This window comes from Pangasianodon hypophthalmus, chromosome 27 (genome assembly GCF_027358585.1).
Source record: "Pangasianodon hypophthalmus isolate fPanHyp1 chromosome 27, fPanHyp1.pri, whole genome shotgun sequence".
NCBI classification, from domain to species: Eukaryota; Metazoa; Chordata; class Actinopteri; order Siluriformes; family Pangasiidae; genus Pangasianodon; species Pangasianodon hypophthalmus.
In genome coordinates, this window is record NC_069736.1 from 17640837 (window position 1) to 17661206 (window position 20370).

At 39.9% G+C, this 20370-nt stretch overlaps 3 protein-coding genes across 5 annotated transcripts in view; all 3 read left to right on the plus strand.

Moving 5' to 3' along the window:
- The first annotated feature begins 416 nt into the window (after window positions 1-416).
- On the plus strand, window positions 417-9697 carry mtnr1c (melatonin receptor 1C). Its single transcript, XM_026922269.3, has 2 exons — window positions 417-1161; window positions 6434-9697. Exons 1-2 carry the CDS (start codon window positions 978-980, stop codon window positions 7291-7293), a joined length of 1044 nt encoding a protein of 347 aa, XP_026778070.2. The 5' UTR covers window positions 417-977; the 3' UTR covers window positions 7294-9697.
- An 832-nt stretch (window positions 9698-10529) lies between these two features.
- Window positions 10530-13012, plus strand: vma21 (vacuolar ATPase assembly factor VMA21). The gene is given in 4 exon segments (XM_026921531.3): window positions 10530-10724; window positions 11560-11669; window positions 12174-12208; window positions 12211-13012. Coding segments are annotated over 4 exon segments (315 nt in total). The 5' UTR covers window positions 10530-10662; the 3' UTR covers window positions 12319-13012.
- Window positions 13013-18321: 5309 nt separating this feature from the next.
- The window catches only part of npas2 (neuronal PAS domain protein 2), a 42422-nt gene continuing 40373 nt past the window's right edge, over window positions 18322-20370 (plus strand). For all 3 annotated transcript variants that reach the window (XM_053230254.1, XM_026922193.3, XM_053230257.1), the window contains exon 1: window positions 18322-18718. The gene's annotated coding sequence lies outside the window, so the exon portion shown is untranslated. The remainder of the gene's footprint in view (window positions 18719-20370) is intronic.

Sequence of the window (20370 nt, forward strand, 5' to 3'; positions counted from 1 at the left end):
CCAAAGTCACAGGAGGGGAGAGGCTTAAAAAGAATAAAAGAATAACATGATACAATAAGGAGAATATGGAATATGTTTTTTTTCCATATTAGATGTCCATCCATTAGATGTACATTGAATGACATGTAGAGTATCTAAGAATGTAGGATGCACTATATATATATATATATATATATATATATATATATATATATATATATATATATATATATATATGTGTGTGTGTGTGTGTGTGTGTGTGTGTGTGTGTATAGTATTGTTTAATTTTAATGGGAAAAGACCAGACAGTTTCCATGAAACCTCCTTCCATCCCATCAGAATTATGTTTTTATTATTATTATTATTATTATTATTATTATTATTTTCATGAGCTGTACAGCAATGCTTTCTTGTTTCATGGAAGGCAACTTGAGGTGCAGAAAGTTTACAGATTACTGCAAATATCACAGCTGATGAAAACCATTAAACCAGAGCTTAGTACCACATCAGAGACCATTAGACTCTTGCAGAAGATTTCATTTTATCATATTATATTAATATATATTATGACTGTTATGAACATTATCAGCTCATTTTAGTTTTTTTCAGAAATCAGGACTATTATAAAACTTCTACAGAGAGTGTTTCATCAACAACAGCATACTCTTGCACTCTTATATCTCTGTTATTGCCACTCCACTCTCCCTAGATCCTAATTTACTCCCAATGATTCTATACTAAGCAGTAGGATCGTGGGTTATTACGTCATCACCACTGCTGGCGCTCACGGGTCGCCATGGCAACGTCCCCAAAGCGCGCAGCATACTAGACTATAGTAAGTAAATGTAGTACGCAGGTATTTTTGGGGGGGAAATCCTAATAAATCCCAAATAAAGCACCCTAGCGTACTCAGTAGCCTAGTAGGCTGTATGTGGAATCAGTAACAGGTCGCTTTGGCCACCTTGACGCATTAGTAGGCTGGAGTAGTGCGCGGAAGCATGGCGCTGGAGGTGAACGCGAGCTGCGCGGAGTGCGCGTCCCCGCCGCCGGACACAGGCCAGCACTCCGCCGCTGTGGCTGCAACTCTGGCCGCCATCCTCATCTTCACCATCGTGGCTGATGTGCTGGGAAACGCGCTGGTCATCCTGTCCGTCTACCGCAACAAGAAGCTCAGGAACGCAGGTAAAGAGAGAGAGAGAGAGAGAGAGAGAGAGAGAACTGAACATTACGCACTGCATGGAGAACCTGTAATATGTATGAGTTTTAATTCTCTCCAGGCATGAGATAACTCCCAACATCTACAACACAGTGCTGAGTTAGTTTTTAATCCAGAATGAAATTTGCACAGGGTGGCTTAGTGCTTATTGGGGTTGGGGGTTCGAAACCTCCCTCTGCCCCGCGTGCACGGAGATTGCATGTTGGGGTTTCCTCTGGGTACTCTGGTTTCCTCCCTCAGCCCAAAGGCATGCGTTGTAGGCTGATTGGCATTTCCAAATCATCCGTAGTGTGTATGTGTGTGTGAGTGTGTGTGATTGTGCCCTGCGATGGGTTGGTACCGTGTCCAGGGTGTCCCCCGCCTCGTACCCCGAGTCCCCAGGGAGAGGCTCCCGGCTCCCCCACGACCCTGTGTAGGGAAAGCGGTACCGAGAATGGATGGATGGATGGATGGATGGAAATTTGCACAGTGTTCATGTTTGCAAGAAGAAGTGTGTGGCGTGAAGCAGGAATACCGCGATCTTTACCAACACTCAGACAATTCAGACAGGTTATATGAGGGTGAGTCAAATGGTCAAATAAAAGCTCTTTTTCTTTTTTTTTTATTTTTGGTTTGTTTCTTGTATCATTTTTTCTGCATAATCTCCATTTCATTCAGTGCAAGTGTTCCAGTGCTTCGTTCCTCTAGAAAAACCTTCGATTAAAGTCTAATTTATGTCGCACTTTGAAGGTTTTCATTTGACTAACCCTTGTATTATTTCTACTGTTCCTTTTATAGCAGGTAAGGTATGGTGTTAAAAAAAAATCATGAGATACTCCGGTAACAATTACACGATCTCACCTTGTCATGTAAAACTAATCCTGTCCGAACAGGGCTTTACCGCCTGAACAAGTTTAAACTGCGATTTAAAAATGGAAACAGGAAATAAACTCCTGTTACATCTCAGGAACGTCAGTCAAAGCTGCTGCGTTTAGTCAAAACTACAAAGCCAAAGATCAGACACCAAACTTGGCTCAATTTGCGATAAATTTTATTTATTTTATTTTTTACTGTTCCTTTAACAGCTACACATTTGAAAAGTATTAGACGTTAGATCGGATTAGATTAGACGTGGCTGTGAGACCAGACAGATTGGTGTTCATTAGTTTTTGGCTAATCGACTACATCCTCCGTCGAGTCAGAGTGTTAAACCCTCATGACGTCACTGAGTGGCCATTATGAAAACATGACATATGACACACACACACACACACACACACACACACACACACATTGCATTTTAAATGCTGATGTTGCAGTGTTACATAATGAGTATTACATGAAACCCTGTTCAACAAACCATGATTCATAATATCAAGGTCATAATGCATAATATAGTAGTTATAACATACCGTATATTTGTGTGTGTGTGTGTGTGTGTGTGTGTGTGTGTGTGTTTGTGGGGGGGGGGGGGGGGGGGGGGTATTAAGCATGTTCCAATTATTATTTACACAATATACCAGAAAATTCCACCAGGATGATACTGTTATTGTGAACACGTCAGATTATCATGTTTCATTTACGCTCTTAAACAATTAGGACCCTAAAAGTGATTTTCTGTAAGAAAGGGTTCAAAGTAGAACTCATTCATGGAGGCTAAGAACCCTTAATTATCCAATTAACTCGTAATGAACCCTTTAACTGAAGTGTGTTAACTGGGTTAATTAACTAGGTAATTGTACAATACAAACTCCAAATTATTGCTCATGAATTTCCTCTCAATACATAGAATCTGTCAGGCAATTAATATGTAGCTAAACTGTTTTGTTGTTTTGCTATTTACTTGGTTAAATCTTAGGAAAAACATGTTCTTGGGGAGTTCTTTAATGGTTCTTCAGGGCAGATAATTAAGGGTTCTTAGTATGCCATAATGTGGCAGAATGGCTCAGGACGCTTGGATCAAAAACCTGATCCAGCCGTCTGAGAAAGCAGATTTATTTTTATTACATTTACAGACCAGACAAAATCCAGTCCAGCACAGAGCCGAGTAGTTGACGCTGTTGGGAATGTTTGTGTCGATTGGAAGCTGCACTCTTTGGAAATCAATTCCTTGCTCTTCTGACCGCAGTGTGAGTGATGAGGTCTGATATTTCTCACAGTCTAACGCTTAATGACAGCGGAGAGCTGAAGATCAGTTTCAGTCGAGTAACACCTCGAAGGTCAGCCATGTATCACTGCTCGGAGAATTAGTAGTTTAGTATAAAGTGACAGCGCTGGATGTCTCTTACTGTCCTGATTAAACTAACAACATTCTGAAAAAAGCCTTTCCAAACTCTGTCCGATCTCAGTCAAGTCTCTCTGATCTCAAAGTCGTCTATCTGAAGTCTCTCCAAGGTCTGTCCCATCTTGAGGAAGTCTTTCCAAAGTCCCTGATTCCAAGGAAGTCTCTCCAAGGTCTGTCCACTCTTGAGCAAATCTTTCCAAAGTCTCTCGTTTCTTAAGGAGGTCTTTCCAAAGTCTGTCCGATCCCAAGGAACTGTCTCCAAGGTCTCTCCCTTCTTGAGGAAGACTCTCAGTATTTCCTCTTCTTACTAAGTATTTTCTACCACAGCCTCTGTGAGAATGAGCACACTAAGAATTTCATTGTACAAGGTAAGGTGGTTTACGTCTTTTCAAAAAAAAAAAAAAAAAAAAAGATCCCACAAGAGGGATTATTTATTATTAAGGGGATTATTATGGTTCTTTCTGGAGAAATCCTACCATTTCTCTGGTTCTTGTACCTACATAATAAATAAATCTCTGGGACAAATGCTCTCCAAGTGTCTCTCATTAGCCGTCTCTGTTGGTCTTCAGCTCCAGACACACAGCGTCCAACTTTCTACAACTGGACTGGTGAATTTATATCTGCTGAAATCCATCTGTATCCAGCTCACCACTCGAGACAAACGGCATCAGATCAACTCCAAAAACCCATCAGCACTTCACTCTGAGAGAGATTAGCGTTATACATCATCTCCAGCAGTGAAGCTGTGTGGATAGATCATGGTGTCCTTGTACTTCTGCTATTTCCTGGCTACAGAAAAGCCTCTTCATAATTCAGGCCTAGAGGAAAATCTATACAGCACAAGCCATGCAAAAAAAAACACATCAAAACAAAATATCACATCACTGGCTTTTGTAATATTATGTACATCTTATATTGAGGAATTAATTTAAGCTTCCTGTTGCCTTCACTAATTTATGTTCTGAATTCTGTATCCTGATTGGTCAGAAGGTGCTGATTCGTTTTCTAGTGCCGCAGGTTTATATTAATGCGCTCGCTCTAATACTAAGCAAAATGTGTGTAATTGTTGTCGCTTTACATTTATGGAAGGAGTCTCCAGTGTCAGAGGTAAAGCTGCAACTTTTCTGACTTTTTCAGGACAGAGGAGTTTACACTTTCATGTTTGTAAAATGACAAGCCACTCTAAGCGCTAACAATTAGCCTGGTAAGTCTGATAAATTGGCCGTTGCCTACACAGATGCTCAACGACCTCACAGATGGAAATCTGAGCTCATCAAGAAGAAGATGGAGTACAAAACAGTAGGTGCTAGATTGGACTAAGACAAAATGCATCTAAATCCATCATGTATTTAAAAAAGCCAGCGGTTAGAGAGTGTTTTGCAAGCGCAGCCTTGCAGCTTAAGTCACTTGATAGTCTTTTAGTTTTGCCTGCTTTCTTTCATGCAGTGGTATTGAGATTTAGCCCAAAGCACTTGCAAAAATAAAAGATCTCTCTTTCATTTGGTGTTATATGTCACCAGGCGAGAGACGCAGCAGTCGTGCACAGCGGTCGTGGCTGCTGGATCATTTGCGTATTGGATCTTCGCTCAGTTTATGCTACAGCACAATCCTGCCAGACTCCAGGGTTTGATTTAAGACAGTTTGCTTTGGAAAGTCCATCTAATGAGCTGATTCTGTTCTCTTCTGTTCTCTCAGAGAGCCAACAAAAAAAATTCCCAAGAGTGGGAAAAGTTTTTATTTTCATGATGGCAGTCAGATAGAAAGGTCACGTTCATTAACAAAGGTGCACATTAAAGCGCTGACGTACTTCATGTGGAAATAACGTTCAAGTCATTTCTATAAATGCGACGTTTATGATGTAATCATCAGGATTGCAATCAGAAATGAGCATAGCTTTAATCATTTTAATGAAGCAGGTTGTTTAAACCAGAGGTAATAGCAACACTGGGAGGAAAACAATATGCAATAAATAATGAGAACGATTCCCGATCGGGTTTCACTTCTTATATTGCTGCTTTGTTAGATATGCGACCTCAGTGTGCTTGTGCATTGTGGGATTTCCTGAGGCCAGTGAGGAGGACAGCGGGGTGTTTGTTCCTTTGTACCTTTACTTTTCCCAACAGGTACGATGTTACAGGAAGGCGAACAACTGATTCACATCAAATCTTACACCAAACCTTTCTGTCATCCTCTGTGTGTCTCTCTCTGTCTCTTGCTCTCTCTTGGTCTTGTCTTAGTGCTTCTCATTGAGATTGAGAGCGTGATAATTGGGCAATAAAGCCGACTCTGTTTTCTCATCGATCATCCCCATCTTTTGCTCCCCTGGAGCAGTGAGAGAGAAACAACAGCACTCGTTCTTATGCGTACATCAATTCAGAACCCTGCGGCCCACCAAAAAAACACAACATGTTTTAAATAATGACATCTGATCAGGAAGCTGCTGGCCACAAGGTCATGGAGAAGACAGGGGTTATTATTGGATTATCAGGGTTAGTACCAAAAACCTATTCTTTTTAGGTACTATTTAAATATTTGATAAAATGGTTCACAAAAATTCACATGAAACCATTTATTCATTCATCCTTAGTAACCAGGGGATCTCTCAAAGGTTCTTTGGATAGTTAAGGGTTCTTTAGATCCTTCTGTGAAACAGAAACCCTTGGTCGTTCTACAAAACACTTGAAGAACACTTCAACTAACACCTCAGCATTCGTCTGAGTGAAGTGGAACTGATCAGCTATTATTAATTAATATCTCTTATATATATTATGTGTAGCTATTTGCATACATTTTACAAGAAAACATGCCCTGAAGTGTCTTGATTCATCACCAATGATGGACAAAGAGGAAAAGAAATTGAGATTCCTCCTTTATTTCCTTTATATTGCTTGAATGCTTTGACAACATTGAATAGTTCTACATTAAATATGCCAACCTCAACCTTAATGTTTGTTTTTCTCCTTATTTTATGTCAGGTAATATCTTTGTGGTGAGCCTTTCTGTGGCTGACCTGGTGGTGGCGCTGTACCCGTACCCCCTGGCCCTGCTGGCCATCTTCCACGGTGGTTGGACGCTGGATGCAGTACAGTGCCAGCTGAGCGGCTTCGTTCTGGGCCTTGGTGTCATTGGCTCTGTCTTCAACATCACAGCCATTGCCATCAATCGCTACTGCTACATCTGCAACACGCTGTACTACGAGCGCTACTACACACATCGCAACACTTGTCTGTGCGTGAGTCTTACGTGGCTCCTGAGTGCCGTCGCAACGCTGCCCAACTTCCTGCTCGGTTCGCTGACCTACGACCACCGGGTCTTCTCCTGCACGTTTACGCAGACCGTCAGCTCTTCATACACGGCGTGCGTGGTGCTGGTCCACTTCCTGATCCCACTAGCCGTCGTGTCCTTCTGTTACCTGCGTATCTGGATGCTGGTGATCAGGGTCAAAGGTCGTGTGCGGCCCAGACCCTGGGCACGGGCCGCTGACCTGCGCCACTTTCTAACCATGTTTGTGGTGTTTGTGCTTTTCGCTGTGTGCTGGGCGCCGCTGAACTTCATTGGCCTGGCTGTGGCGCTGGACCCAGTCAACATGGCACCTAAGGTCCCTGAGTGGCTCTTTGTGGCCAGCTACTTCCTGGCGTACTTCAACAGCTGCCTGAACGCTGCTGTCTATGGCCTCCTTAACCAGAACTTCCGCCGCGAGTACAAGCAGATCTTCCTCTCACTTTGCACACCCCGAGCTCTGTTCCCCAATAACTCCCGATGCAACACTGAGGCCATTAGAAGCAAGCAATCCCCTGCTGTGACCAACAACATCCTGGTGGAGGCTCACCTGTGAGGGGGTGGAGCTTAACTGTATGAATACCTTGTATGAAAATGGGTGAAATTGTTATTAGCAAGAATTTGGTGGACGTTTAAAGACGACAGACACAGGTGTCTCTAAAGACTATAGACTTCAAGTTTACATCTCCATCTAAGCAATCACCTGTTCCAGTATCAACCTGCTGGATGCTCACATTTTGAGACGGTGCTAAATATAAGCGAGTGGAGTGGCTTAACTGCACAACGGTATGTGAAATGGGTTGGAATTTGGTGGTCCTTTGGCAAGCGCTTGAAGTAAAGACTGTAAATGGAGACTACAGGTTGACATTTCCAAGCAAAGCAACCAAAGAGCTACTCAGACCAATCATAAGCAGTGTACAAACTAGCTCTTCTTTCTGAGCTCTGTTCTTCAACAGCTTCCAATGCAACATCGTGGTCTATAAACACACTAGTTACCAGCAGCAGCAACAAACTGGTGGAGGCTGGCCTGTAAGGGGGTAGCCTAAATGTTAATAAAAGGAAGGGCTTGACTGCACACGTGTATGAAAATGGGTAAAGATTTTGGTGGATGTTTAAAGATGATGGACCTAAGTGTCTTTAAAGTCTGCTCCTATAGACTTTAATAACAGTCTGGTGGATGCTTATCTTTTGGGGTGGTGCTAAGTGAGGAGAAGGGCTTACCTGCACAACAATATGCAAAACAGCCGCTTGAAGTAAGACCAAAGACCCAGGTGTCTCTAAAGACTCTGACCTGAGAGTGCAGGTTTACATTTTCAATCCAAGCAACCAAAAAACTAGCATATGATCAGACATGCTAGTGTCTACATCACATAAATGACTTAGACAACTAAAAAGTTTCATACAATACAGCACATCCTGTATTCTGCATGAACCGTGTTCTCCAGTAGATCCTGATGCAACACCTTGGTCTATAAATGCAATAAAAAAAGAAACCCAACCAAACAACCAAACAACTAACCAACCAACAAGATCAACAAGAACATAACCAGGATAAAACCAAAGCCAGAGCAAACAACTGACCATCTCCAACCTGATGGAGGCTCACCTATAGTTGTGATACCTATAGGAACACCTATAAGAGTTTGACTGCACAACTTTTTGAATATTAGAGAAGTTAAATTTAGCATGATTACATCTTCCTCAGCCTAAAAGCCTAGCACAGGCTCACCTTTGGGTGTAGGGCTAAATATCAGGGGTATGACGGTATGTAAAATGGAGGACATGTGGTATAAAATTGGTGATATTCTGAGGACATTTGGTGGATTCTGATAGTAAGATCCCAGACACAACTATCACCAAAATCTGTTATCACAATTCAAGTAAAAATCCTCCTAATATTTCAAACACACACAACCAAAGTATTAGCGTACAAAACAACCCAAAAGTCCTGGCTAATTGTCTCATCATAGTCTTTAAGGACCAGAGTTTACACCAAACATGTCTAGTTTTCCAGATCTAATGCTAATCCAGATGCAGTCCAGACCAAAAAGAAGCTAAATTACAAGACTGAAGAATGTCAGAAGGTATTTTTCCAGCTCTTGCGAACTTTGGCGCAGGATGATAATTAGCTAGAATCAGGTCCTTATCTTTTTCTTATCTTCTGCATGGAACATCTTCAGTATTCCATGTTTCTCAAACCTCAGTCCTTGAGGGTGAAAACACTCCACAATTTATTATTTTCTTTTTCCAACCAGTGCCTCTTCTCACCTTTGAGCTGTATGCTAAATTTTGTTAGGTCTGTCTGCTAGTTAGCTTCAGTCACTGGCAGCATTTGATAGCTAGCTAGTTATCAAGTAAATGTTGAGAAATGACTGTTAAAATTTTTTTTAAGCCAAACATATTGTGACATTTAAACATATCTTTTGCATACTGATGGCTCATGTGAGTTATATGTAGCAGTGTTCTCTCACTATCTGACGCTAACATTAGCAGTTGTGCTAGTTTGGGTCATCTGAGGCTGCTGTTCCTCAGGCCACATTCGAGAGATGGAGGTTAGTTTGGATCTTCGGGCTTCAGGGGAAGTTTTGATTATCAGATCAGGATAAAAAAAAAAAATAAGGAAATGAGGGTGTTGTTCAGACTTTTCCAAAATATCTCACAGCTTTACTCAGCAACTAAAGAGGTCGAAGACTGATTCTCTCAAGACAAACTGACTGTTGCTCTTGTGAGGAAAACGTAAAACTAGCCAGATTTTTAGGATTATAAACTGATAACTGATGATATAATGCTGTTGGTCAGTTTTATAATATCAACTCCAACACTTTGCTCTCTTTATGAAAGCTCATGAAGGTTTTATTCATCACAGAATCGATGTTTCAATAATGTTTTTGTATTTACATGCTTATTTTATGTTGAAATTATTATTATTTTTTATTATTAAACTCATGTATGAAATTGTATTTTTAACCCAAATGAGTGTGTTTCGTTGCATGCACCGGTGCTGAACATTAAACTTTATACCTACATCTTTTTTCCAGTTGCATTGTTCAATTCAGTGATATCGTCAAATATCGTATCGTTGCCTTAGCAACAGAAATTGTATCGTATGGTGTGGAAGTGTGACGTTTACACACTTGTTATAGTATGAATAGCTGACTTATCAATCGTATATGGAATTAGGGAATATTTATGTTTATACAACAGTTCCTTCCAGTCCAGTAATCTGATTGGTCGAGTTACGTTCCACATTCGCACTGGGACGTTTCACTGCGTGTATCACTCCGTCCATCATCAACCTGTTCGCCACGTAACCTTCCACTTCCTGCGTCCCGCTGAACGGTTACTACAGTAGTGTTAGTGACATCATCAGCAGACATGGAGAACCGTCTTCTTTCTTTCTTTCTTTCTTTCATTCTTTCTTTCTTTCTTTGATTTATTCTTTCTTTCATTAATTTATCCTTTCTTTCTTTCTATCTATCACTTTTTCATTCATTCATTCATTCATTCTTTTTCCATCTTTGTGTTTCTTTCTTTCTTTCTTTCTTTCTTTCTTACGTTCTTTGATTTATTCTTTCTTTCATTAATTTATCCTTTCTTTCTATCATTTTTTTCATTCATTCATTCATTCATTCATTCATTCTTTTTCCAGCTTTGTGTTTCTTTCTTTCTTTCTTTCTTACTTTCTTTGATTTATTCTTTCTTTCATTAATTTTTCCTTTCTTTCTTTCTTTCTTTCTTATAGCCTTTGTCTCCCCCTAGTGGTGGCTTATAATAATAGCACCTACACGTGACTCGGCGTCACGTGACCACACCCGGAAGTAAATCTTCTCTCGTTTCACTAGACTGCCATTGCGCAGAATTGCGTTTGTTTACGCATTAAATTAATTACGGGGTTTTGTTTTTTTTATTCTTTTGCAAAGTGAAGATGCAGAGCTACGACAAGGCGTCTCTCAGCTCGAGGTCTGGCCCTGTGACAGACAGCAGAGGGTAAATGAATCATACTTTAATGACTACTAGCTTAGCATGTTAGCAGCAGCTCACTGAAATCAACAGCGGCTTATTATAGGGATAAACACTAATTAGACACTTCATATGAATAAAATAAACGTTTTTAGTCCTTTCAGAGAAAATGTATTGTATTCAGAGGAAATGTATAGAAGAGGAAGAGAGATTTATTGGACTGGAAGATTCAATAGAGGAACTGCACTGCAATTAATGCACGTGCCTTTAATGAATTACTACAAAAATCAGTCAGTTAAATGAATTTATGGTTTAAATGTCAGTCACATGAGGGTTTTGGAAAAGAGCACATTGAATAATCTGAGGATTTTTTTTAATATACAGTCTGAATTGTGCCTAAAGCTGTGTCTATAATCTAAATTTACTTAATAACCAGCTGTAAGATACTTTTCCCCAGCACCTAGTACACAAGTTTATTCTGTTGGGTTTATATTTAATATAGCTTTATATTTAAAAAAAAAAAAAAAAAAAAAAAGGTTTTACTCTTTCGATCACACGAGACTCTAAGACTCTGCTGTAAATTTATGGCTTTAGAAATTAATGTGACATCCAACACAAAAATCTGATTAATTAATCAATCAATCAAGCTAATCAAATTAATTAATCTGATTATTATTTTTTTTTATTATTTGTTTTACACGTTCATCCACCAATCAGATCGTTTATCATGTCACTTGAATGTTGTTGCATCAGAAACCTGATGAGTAGCCGTAACGAGATGATGGTTCGTTCTTTCTCTACTTCTTTATATATTTCTCTCTCTCTCTCTCTCTCTCTCTCTCTCTGTCTCTCTCTCCAACAGGAATGATGGATCGTTATTAGCAGTACTGAAGACTTTGCTGTTTTTCACCATCCTGATGATCACTCTGCCCATCGGACTCTACTTCACTTCTAAAAAATATTTGTTTGAAGGTTCGTTTGTATTCACACCATGTTCAGATGAAATCTTCCATGTCGCGTTACCGCGAAAAAAACACAAAAACAAAAAAGCGTAAACTCCTCTGTCCTGAAGATGTCGTGAAAGTTACAGCTTTACTGTTACAAAGTGCTGACACTGGAGACTCCTTCCATAAATGTTTCATAAACACACTTCTCCTTACTGAAAACTTCACCAGATCAACAATTACGTTTTTTTTTAAATCCATTTATTTGTGAAGCTGTTACTATAGAAACAATAACATCAGAATGAGTGCATTACAATAACTCTGTGATGTAAACCTTTCCCCGACTCTCTCTCTCTCTCTCTCTAAATTACAGAGAGAAATAATATTTGTAAATGGATTTGGATAAAGAAGTGGAAATAATGTAAAGAACTTGTATGGAAGAAAAATGGTTTTAATAAAGTATTGTTAAAAATCAAATCTCTCTCTCTTTCTCTCTCTCTCTCTTTCTCTCTCTCTCTCTCTCTGTTCTCAGGATCTCTGGGTTACTCCAGCAATGACAGCTACTTCTATACGCCGCCATCTTGGCCGTGGTGGCCGTGCACGTGGTCCTGGCGCTGTTTGTTTACGTGGCCTGGAACGAGGGATCGCGGCAGTCGAGGGAAGGAAAGCAGGACTGAGGGAGAGGAAAAAGGATTAGGAGAGGTAGAGAGAGAGAGTGAGAGAGAGAGAGAGAAAAACCAGGTTTTTGATTCTGTTAAAAAATGAGAGAGAGAGAGAAACACACACACACACAAGTGAAACACACACGAGACTTCTGATGCAGTGAAAACACATGTACTGTATGCGTGTACCTACGAGGTCAGAGGTCACCATGAAGCCTGAGGAGTGTGTATAGTGTGTTGTAGAAAATGTAGAAGGTTTAAGCGTTCCTCTGAGGAAAGCTTTAGGGTTCTGTGTAAAATTCTGTGTAAACACTTTCCTTATCCTAAAGAGTTCAAAGTAGAACCGTTTTTTAGAGGCTAAGAGAACCCTTAATTATCCAGTGAACCCTTAAAGAACCATTTTTTCTAACAGGTTCTAGAGATTAAAACACAGCATTGAGCAGGTAGCTTCTCCGTGCACTTAGGTAATGGGTTCTTTAAAAGCTTAAAGGTCTTTGGATAAATAAGAGCTCCAGTAAGAACCCGCTGTGTTGTACAGTTCTGCGTAGAACCTTTTAAAGCTTTCCTCAGAGGAGCAACTGCAGAATCCTTTCATGCTTCGAAACTTGGACGAGTGTAGTTCAGGAACCTTGGAATGAAAAATCAGAAAGAAAAAAAAAAATCCAGTATGACAGTTTTTGTTATCTCAGTACAGCTTGTCCTGTTTATACACAGGACATTAAACGCTATAATTTGGTTCCAGAAAGTGCTAGAATGTTGTTTAGACTGAAGTCATTGATTAGAACTAGACAGTGCTAGATAGTGGCAGTGTTCACATTTCTGTAAAGTGTACAAACCCCGCACAACAGCGTAGCATCTCACACACACACACACACACACACACACACACAGGTTTATCTGACTCGGAAACAAAACGTTATCGCCTGTAATGCTCTTAAAAGCATCGACTGAACGCTTCATCTGCTCCGAGCTCATTAAAATCCGTTCATGTGTCGAGTTTGGGCTTTTTCTCCTCCTGTGCAGTGAGTTCAGTTTTCATGTGTCTTAGATCTGTGCTGAACATCATCATTATAATGTGATCTACACTGTTAAATTATTGTGATTATTATTGTTATTATTATTATTTTTTTAAACTAATAACTGATCTTTATATGATGCTTACAGAGCTCCTGATGGGACCTTTGCAAAATAAATAAATAAATAAAAATTACATACTAAAAAAAAGTTCACACGCGAGTGCACACGTGATAATTTTCCGCTTTTGCAAGATTGTTTTTCTTTAAGAAAACTAGAATTAACACCCAAGATAACAATACGTCACGTCCCTTTCTTTCAGAAATTGTTTTTTTTTTTCTTCATGAATACAGAAAATTAAAAATTTTTTTCATAAAGAAGATGAAAAACATTACACCATGTCCTTTGCATTTTCTGTGAAAACGGAACCCTTGTTGTTGTTGTTGTTGTTGTTTTTTGCAAATGTCCCATTTTAAAAGTGTTTGTCCTCAAGGAAATCGAATCTCCAATTTTTAAATGTGAATTTAATTTAAACATGTAATTTAATTTAAACATTGTGCGTTTAAAGAAAAAAAAATTAAAGCTGTAATAGAAACTGTTTCAAAATCGTTTTGTTTTTGTCTTAGCAGTCCTAACAATTTAATTATCAAAATATTACATATTTATCTGAAATTTAGATACTGTAGATAAAGTATCGTGGGAGTCAGGAAACATGCAGAGAAGAACAGAGAGAAGGAATGCGTGCTGATGGAAACGGAGGAGAGGGAAAAAAAGAAACACTCGTCTGTGCGGAAATTCTGAGCGCACGTCTGAGGGTCGGAATTCCGGCGTGTTCGCGGCGTCCCGTCCTCTCCTGCGGGTGACTGCATTCCCTCCACATCACCTCAGTGTCTACAGCACACACACATACACACACATACACACACACACACTCGGGATTCCTCCTGTGTTCCAAACAGACTTGGAGTAAAGGACAAGGGCAGAGTTCAGCTCCTTTACTACAACTTTATATGTGAACGAATCACGTGTGAAATTTGTGGGTTTTTTTAGACGCTTCACTTTTTACTTTTTTGATTTTCTCACATGAAGAATTCTTCTTCACGGATTGTTAGCATGATGTCACGAGTTCACGTGAGCAATTGCAGGACATAACATGCTGCAATGCAGCTTCACTTTAAAAAAAAAATGTATTTAATAAAGACCTGATCACTTATTGATCACATAATCACACATGAAATGTATTTTTTTTCCATAAGCTCAAAAAAAAAGTTGTAGCGCCAAATCACTTTCTTCCTTTAGGACAGAGTTTGCAGAAAGACGTGTGGCCTATAATAGAAACACCTGTCTTCCTGCTCTAACATGCGAATCAATCAATCCAATCAGCCAATCATGTGTGAGCAGTACAGTGCATAAAATCACACAGATACAGGTCAAGAGCTTCAGTTCACGTCCACATCAAACTAAACCCATCCATCGAGCAGCAGACGTGCGGGCCGAAACGCCTTGCTGATGAGAGAGAGCTGACAGGAAGGCTATAGTAACTCAAATAACCACTCTGTACGACCGCGCTGAGCAGAAAAGCATCTCAGAACGTGCAGCATGTTGAATCCTGAGGCGGATGAGCTACAGCAGCAGAAGACCACGTCGTGTTCCACTCCTCACAGGCTCGGCCACAACTAATGTCCGAATGAGTGACATCGAGATCAGCGCTGTTTTATCAGGTTTAAGTTCAGGCTGCATGTAATTAAACAAAATAAAAGAATCAAAATAATTAAAAAAAAACGAGGAGGGTGTAGGGCTGGAAACATCCTCACAAAACTCTTTCTCTTCAGTCAGAAATAAAAACTGTTAGTGCTGAAAAAACTGTAAACTGTAAAAACCTTCATAAAAACTGTTATTAAGCACATTTTAGCTTTCTTACTTTTTCACTGGCATTTGTTGTGTAATGTGTGTGTGTGTGTGTGTATGTCCATTCATGTATAAGCGCCAAACATTAAGGTGTGGTCCTGAAACAGCTTAAATCTTTCCTTTGTATGACTCACCCCCAACACACACACACACATACACACATACACAAGTGACATAAGTGGACGTTGTGTAATGCATCTTTACTCTCATTTCCTCTGTTTTATGTGCTCTTGTCACTGTAGCCCAAAATAAGACATTACCATGGAGAGGTCGGGACCACACACACACACACCACACACACACACACACACACACACACACACACTAAGCCTACATAACATCCTCCGCTTACAGAATCACAACACAGAAACAGTTTCCAGTTTGTGTAAAACAGTTGGAGAGTTCATTATGGGGAAGGAGGTTTGACTGCTTTACAACATCTATACACAACAAAACACAACTATACACAACAACACACACACAACACTAAGTATTATTAACACACGTACCTGAGGTGTAGGTCATCAGAACAAGAACTGGAACGTGAACCTGGAAACTGGAGTCTGAATCCAAAATCAAACCAGCAAATAAGAATATGAATTGGAAGCTGAATCAGAAACTGAATCTGAGTTGGAATATGGATTGAAGCCTGACTCATAATCAGAATCTGACTTGTAATCTGACTCATAATCAGAATCTGACTCATAATCAGAATCTGACTTGTAATCTGACTCATAATCAGAATCTGACTGGTAATCTGAATCTGACTTGTAATCTGAATTGCTAGAAAAATCAGAATCTGAGTAAAAATTGGAATCAGAATCAGGCTGAAATGGTGAACCACAATATGTGTTGGTATCTGAATCAGAATCAAAATGGCAGATAAGAATGTGAGTTTAAATCTGAATCTGAATTGTAATGGTGTTCAGCATATAAAATAAAATGAATCTGAACCTGAATTGAATTCTGAAAAAAAAAAATAATCAGAAACTGACTCCTAATCTGAATGGGTAGAAAGATCAGAATCTGAACAAGAATTTGAATCGGGCTAAATCGGGAAACCAGAATCTGAATCTTTCAGTATATGAATTAGGAATTTTGATTTGTAACCAGAATTAACATCAGAATATGAATTGGAATCTGAACCTGAATCAGAAACTGAATGGGTATAAAGATTAGAATTTGAGTGAGGATCTGAATCTGTTTCAGAACTAGAATTGGACTCAGAAGCAGAATTTGAATCTGAATTATACCTAAAACTGGAACCAGAATATGAACTGGAATCTGAATCTGAATCAGAATTGAATGCTCCAAAGGGAATCAGCGTCAGAATCTGACTGAGAATCTGAATCCGAATCAGAACATGAACTGGAATCTCAATCAGGTCTGAATCAGCAAACTGGAATCTAGTTGCTATCTGAATCAAAATGGCAAATGAGAATATGAATTAGAATCTGAATCAGTATCTGCATTGTCAGCTGGTAAAGAAATCCGATTCAGGAATTAGAACCAGAAAGAAACACAGAAAAAAAGTTTAATAAATGGAATAGCATGAGTATTAAAATTTTGAATAATTAATATCTGTTTTTTTTGCAGTGTGAACAAAATCCAGAATGTTCTGAGATGATACAGTAGGTCAATAATCAGTCATAGAACATACCAGAAGTTTTATCTTCTTATTACTTACTGCCTGAATGATAACACACAACATCCTGCTGTCCAAAACTCATCCAAATGACAGGATAGATAAAAATAGATAGTGTGTGTGTGTGTGTGTGTGTGTGTGACTTTACTGATACAGAGCTGCTAATTTTGTTGTTAGCTTGCAGCTCTCTAAGTAATTATTCAACTGATTTATTGAATTCTGTTTCCCTTTTTAGTTTAAATGTAGTTTAAGAATAGGCTAAGCCTGTGTGTGTGTGTGTGGGTGTGTGTGTGTGTGTGTGTGTGTATGGGGGCAGGGGAAGGGGGTGCTGATGAATGTTCTGTTGTTCAGTACCACTTCCTCAATTTGAACTCATCCACTTCCTGTATTTTGATAGTGCCACGGTAACCTTGGGTGATTCACCAGCTAGCGACTGTCGCCATGGAGACCGGCTTCTCTCTCAGCCTCGATAGCAGCGTGTCCACGGAGAGGACAGTCCAGAGCGGCGTTCTCTATTTGCAGGGGCTAATCTGGATTAGCTGGCTTTACACACACACACACACACACACACACACACACACACACACACACACACACACTGATCTGTGCTGCATTAGAAGATTGTGAACATGCAGTGATGTCAGTAACAGGTGGGCGTGGCTAAACCAACACTATAAAATTCGTATACTGTTTTCATTAAGGTGTTGTTAATCCAAACTCATAGATATAAACTCTTCCTTTGACTATATCGTTGATGTTGCCTTTTAAGGAAAAGGGGCCGGACTAACCAGCTCTGCACCAACTGGGGGGCGGAGCTAATGTCTGTCCTGGAAAAATGTAAACTGAAATAAGGAAATCCATTAGCACAGGTTTTTTTTTTTTACATTCTTCAAGAAATCCAGATCCTATTATTGTGCAAATTAACAAACTCCCCATCCTCATGTCCCGCCCCCTCACCCTGCTACGCTGACATTTGCATAATGGAACGTGATTGGTTCTTATATTTTATGATGTAATAACACTGTTCTGTTAAGTTAGGGTCAATGGATAGATCATCAGTAGTTTTTTAATGAGGTTTTTAGCCCCGCCTCCTGTGTTTGTTTTTCCAGACTTACTCAAATGAATTCTTTGAAAAGGATTGAATTCTAAAAAAGTTTTATTTATTATAAACTAGTTTAGGAGTCATCTAGAGCTCATTAGCAAAACTAATGCTTTTCTCAAACACCATCAAGTTCCAGATGCTCCTTTGCTACTGAGACGATTGTGACTGATTTATTATTATTATTATTATTATTATACGTATTTATAGTGAACCTGTTGCGCTCGTGACTTGTGTGACACGATAACGGCACTCTTGGCTCGTGCTCCCGGTTTCCAGACAGTGACGCTGTCCGCCATTCTCAGCCGATGACATCCGAGAGAGAGAGAGAGAGAGAGAGAGAGAGAGAGCGCGTGCGTGCGTGCGTGCGTGTCGTGCGCGCTCTCGTCTTGTGACTCTGTACCGGTGAATCGGGACTTCTTTTTCACTCCGTCACACTCGGGTCTCCGTTATTTAATTATTTATCTCATTAATTACAGGTTTTTTTTTTTGCGCGTGACGACAGGTGTACGAAGGAAAAACCGTGCGCGTGTCTGCTTGCATGAGCGCGCGCGCTGGAAAAAAAAAAGAAAAAAAAAAAGAAAAGTCAGCCGTGGAAGTGAAGTAAAGACAAGTCGCGCGCAGAAACGGTGCCGGTTATGTAACTTGGCGCTCGCGAGTGGAACGGGTCAGACGCTGAGAAGCTCCGGTGTGTGTGTGTGTGTGTGTGTCAGTGTGAGAGAGTCGGGATCAGATCGTCTCGCGCTCCGGTGAGTATCCACGGGGTGTGTTGTTTTCAGTGCGCGCGGTCTGAAAGCTGTCATCGCGTGCGCGACCGGGACCGGGCTTTCACGTGCGCGGAAAAACATCTCTCTCTCTCTCTCTCTCTCTCTCTCTCTCTCTCTCTGTGTGTGTGTGTGTGTGTGTGTGTGTTCCCTGATGCTTTTTTGGATGTTGTTTTATTCCTAAAACTTTCTTTGGGAACAAAACTTGACGTTTAAAATCACAGCACGCGCGCTGCTGTATTATAATTATTATTATTATTATTATTATTATTATTATTATTAATTGCTTTACCAGTGTTGTTGTTGTTTGTTGTTTGTTTGTTGTTTGTTGTTAAGCTACTTTTACTAGATATTATGCCAGAGTAGCACACCACTTAAAGTCCTCCTGTAACCATGGCGACCGGCGTTGACACACTGATTTAACAGACTTTTGCAGCACATCACAGCATAACTCCATATCAGCTTCTCTTATCGTGACCAAACAGGACGCCATGCTGATTACTGTTTTCCCTCTTAGTGACCTAAATAGTTTGTTTGGAAGTTTTGTCATGAAAAACGTCGCTGCAGGAAATAAAAAAAAAAAAAAAAAAAAAAGGTTGCTGGTTACACAACACATGACTTGGACCTGCTGCTGTGACGTCATGGCCCTGATTCCACGCCGAGCGCGTGCTGGGGGGCGGGGTCATGCCATACATAACACATTTAACTCGGATAACCGCTTAACATGATCGAAATGCTAACAGCCATCTTACGTCACTGATCTAAATGCAGACTACATCCCGGGGTATCAGTAGCTTTCTGGAGTCGCTTAGAACACTTGGGTTCTCAAAGTGGGGTCCGTGGAACCCCAGGGGCCCGTGAAGCGCAGCAGCGGAGTCTGTGATTTTATTTATTTATTTATTTTGTTACAGTGGTGGAAATCAAACCAACATGATCAAAGTATTAATTATACTGTATGTATTTAGGGGTCCAAGCACCAAAGTCAACTCAGACCTAATGAGTTCTTTATGACTTCAAAAAATCGAAATGTTCATGAAATAAATCTATACTGAGATGTGTTGAAGGGTTGAAGGGGTCCCTGGTTACTGTCTTAGAACATGCTGTTTGCCATTATTAATGAACGTTATACTTTTTATCCATTTATAGTTACAGTTAACATTGTGGGATGTCAGCGTTCCTGCTAGTTCCTGTTCTCTGATATGTTTTAGCATCTATAGCAGTTTTTTAAGATACATATAAATATAGCTTGCTAAAGCGTAAACACTCTGACTATGAGTGCTGAAAATGAAGACTCCTTCCCTAAATGTCAAATAAACGCCTCGTTACAGAAAAATTCGCCATGGCAACCACTACAAGCATTTTTAATCCGTTTATTATTAGTGGAGCGTTCGCCATACAGGTCCCTGTGAAGGAGCCGTTACTATAGAAACGATAACGTATTGCAGATGCACTACCGTTAGAGAAAACTAATCAACAATCAACAATTTCAAACTACAAAACCTTCGAGTAAATCCTTTTAGAAACTGAGCTGCAGTCTTCTTTTCCCGTTTCCTGATTGGTCGTGGTTTCAGTTGGGGAGTGAACTGCACTCTGATTGGATAGGAACATAACCAAGAGCTACATTTATGACATAAAAA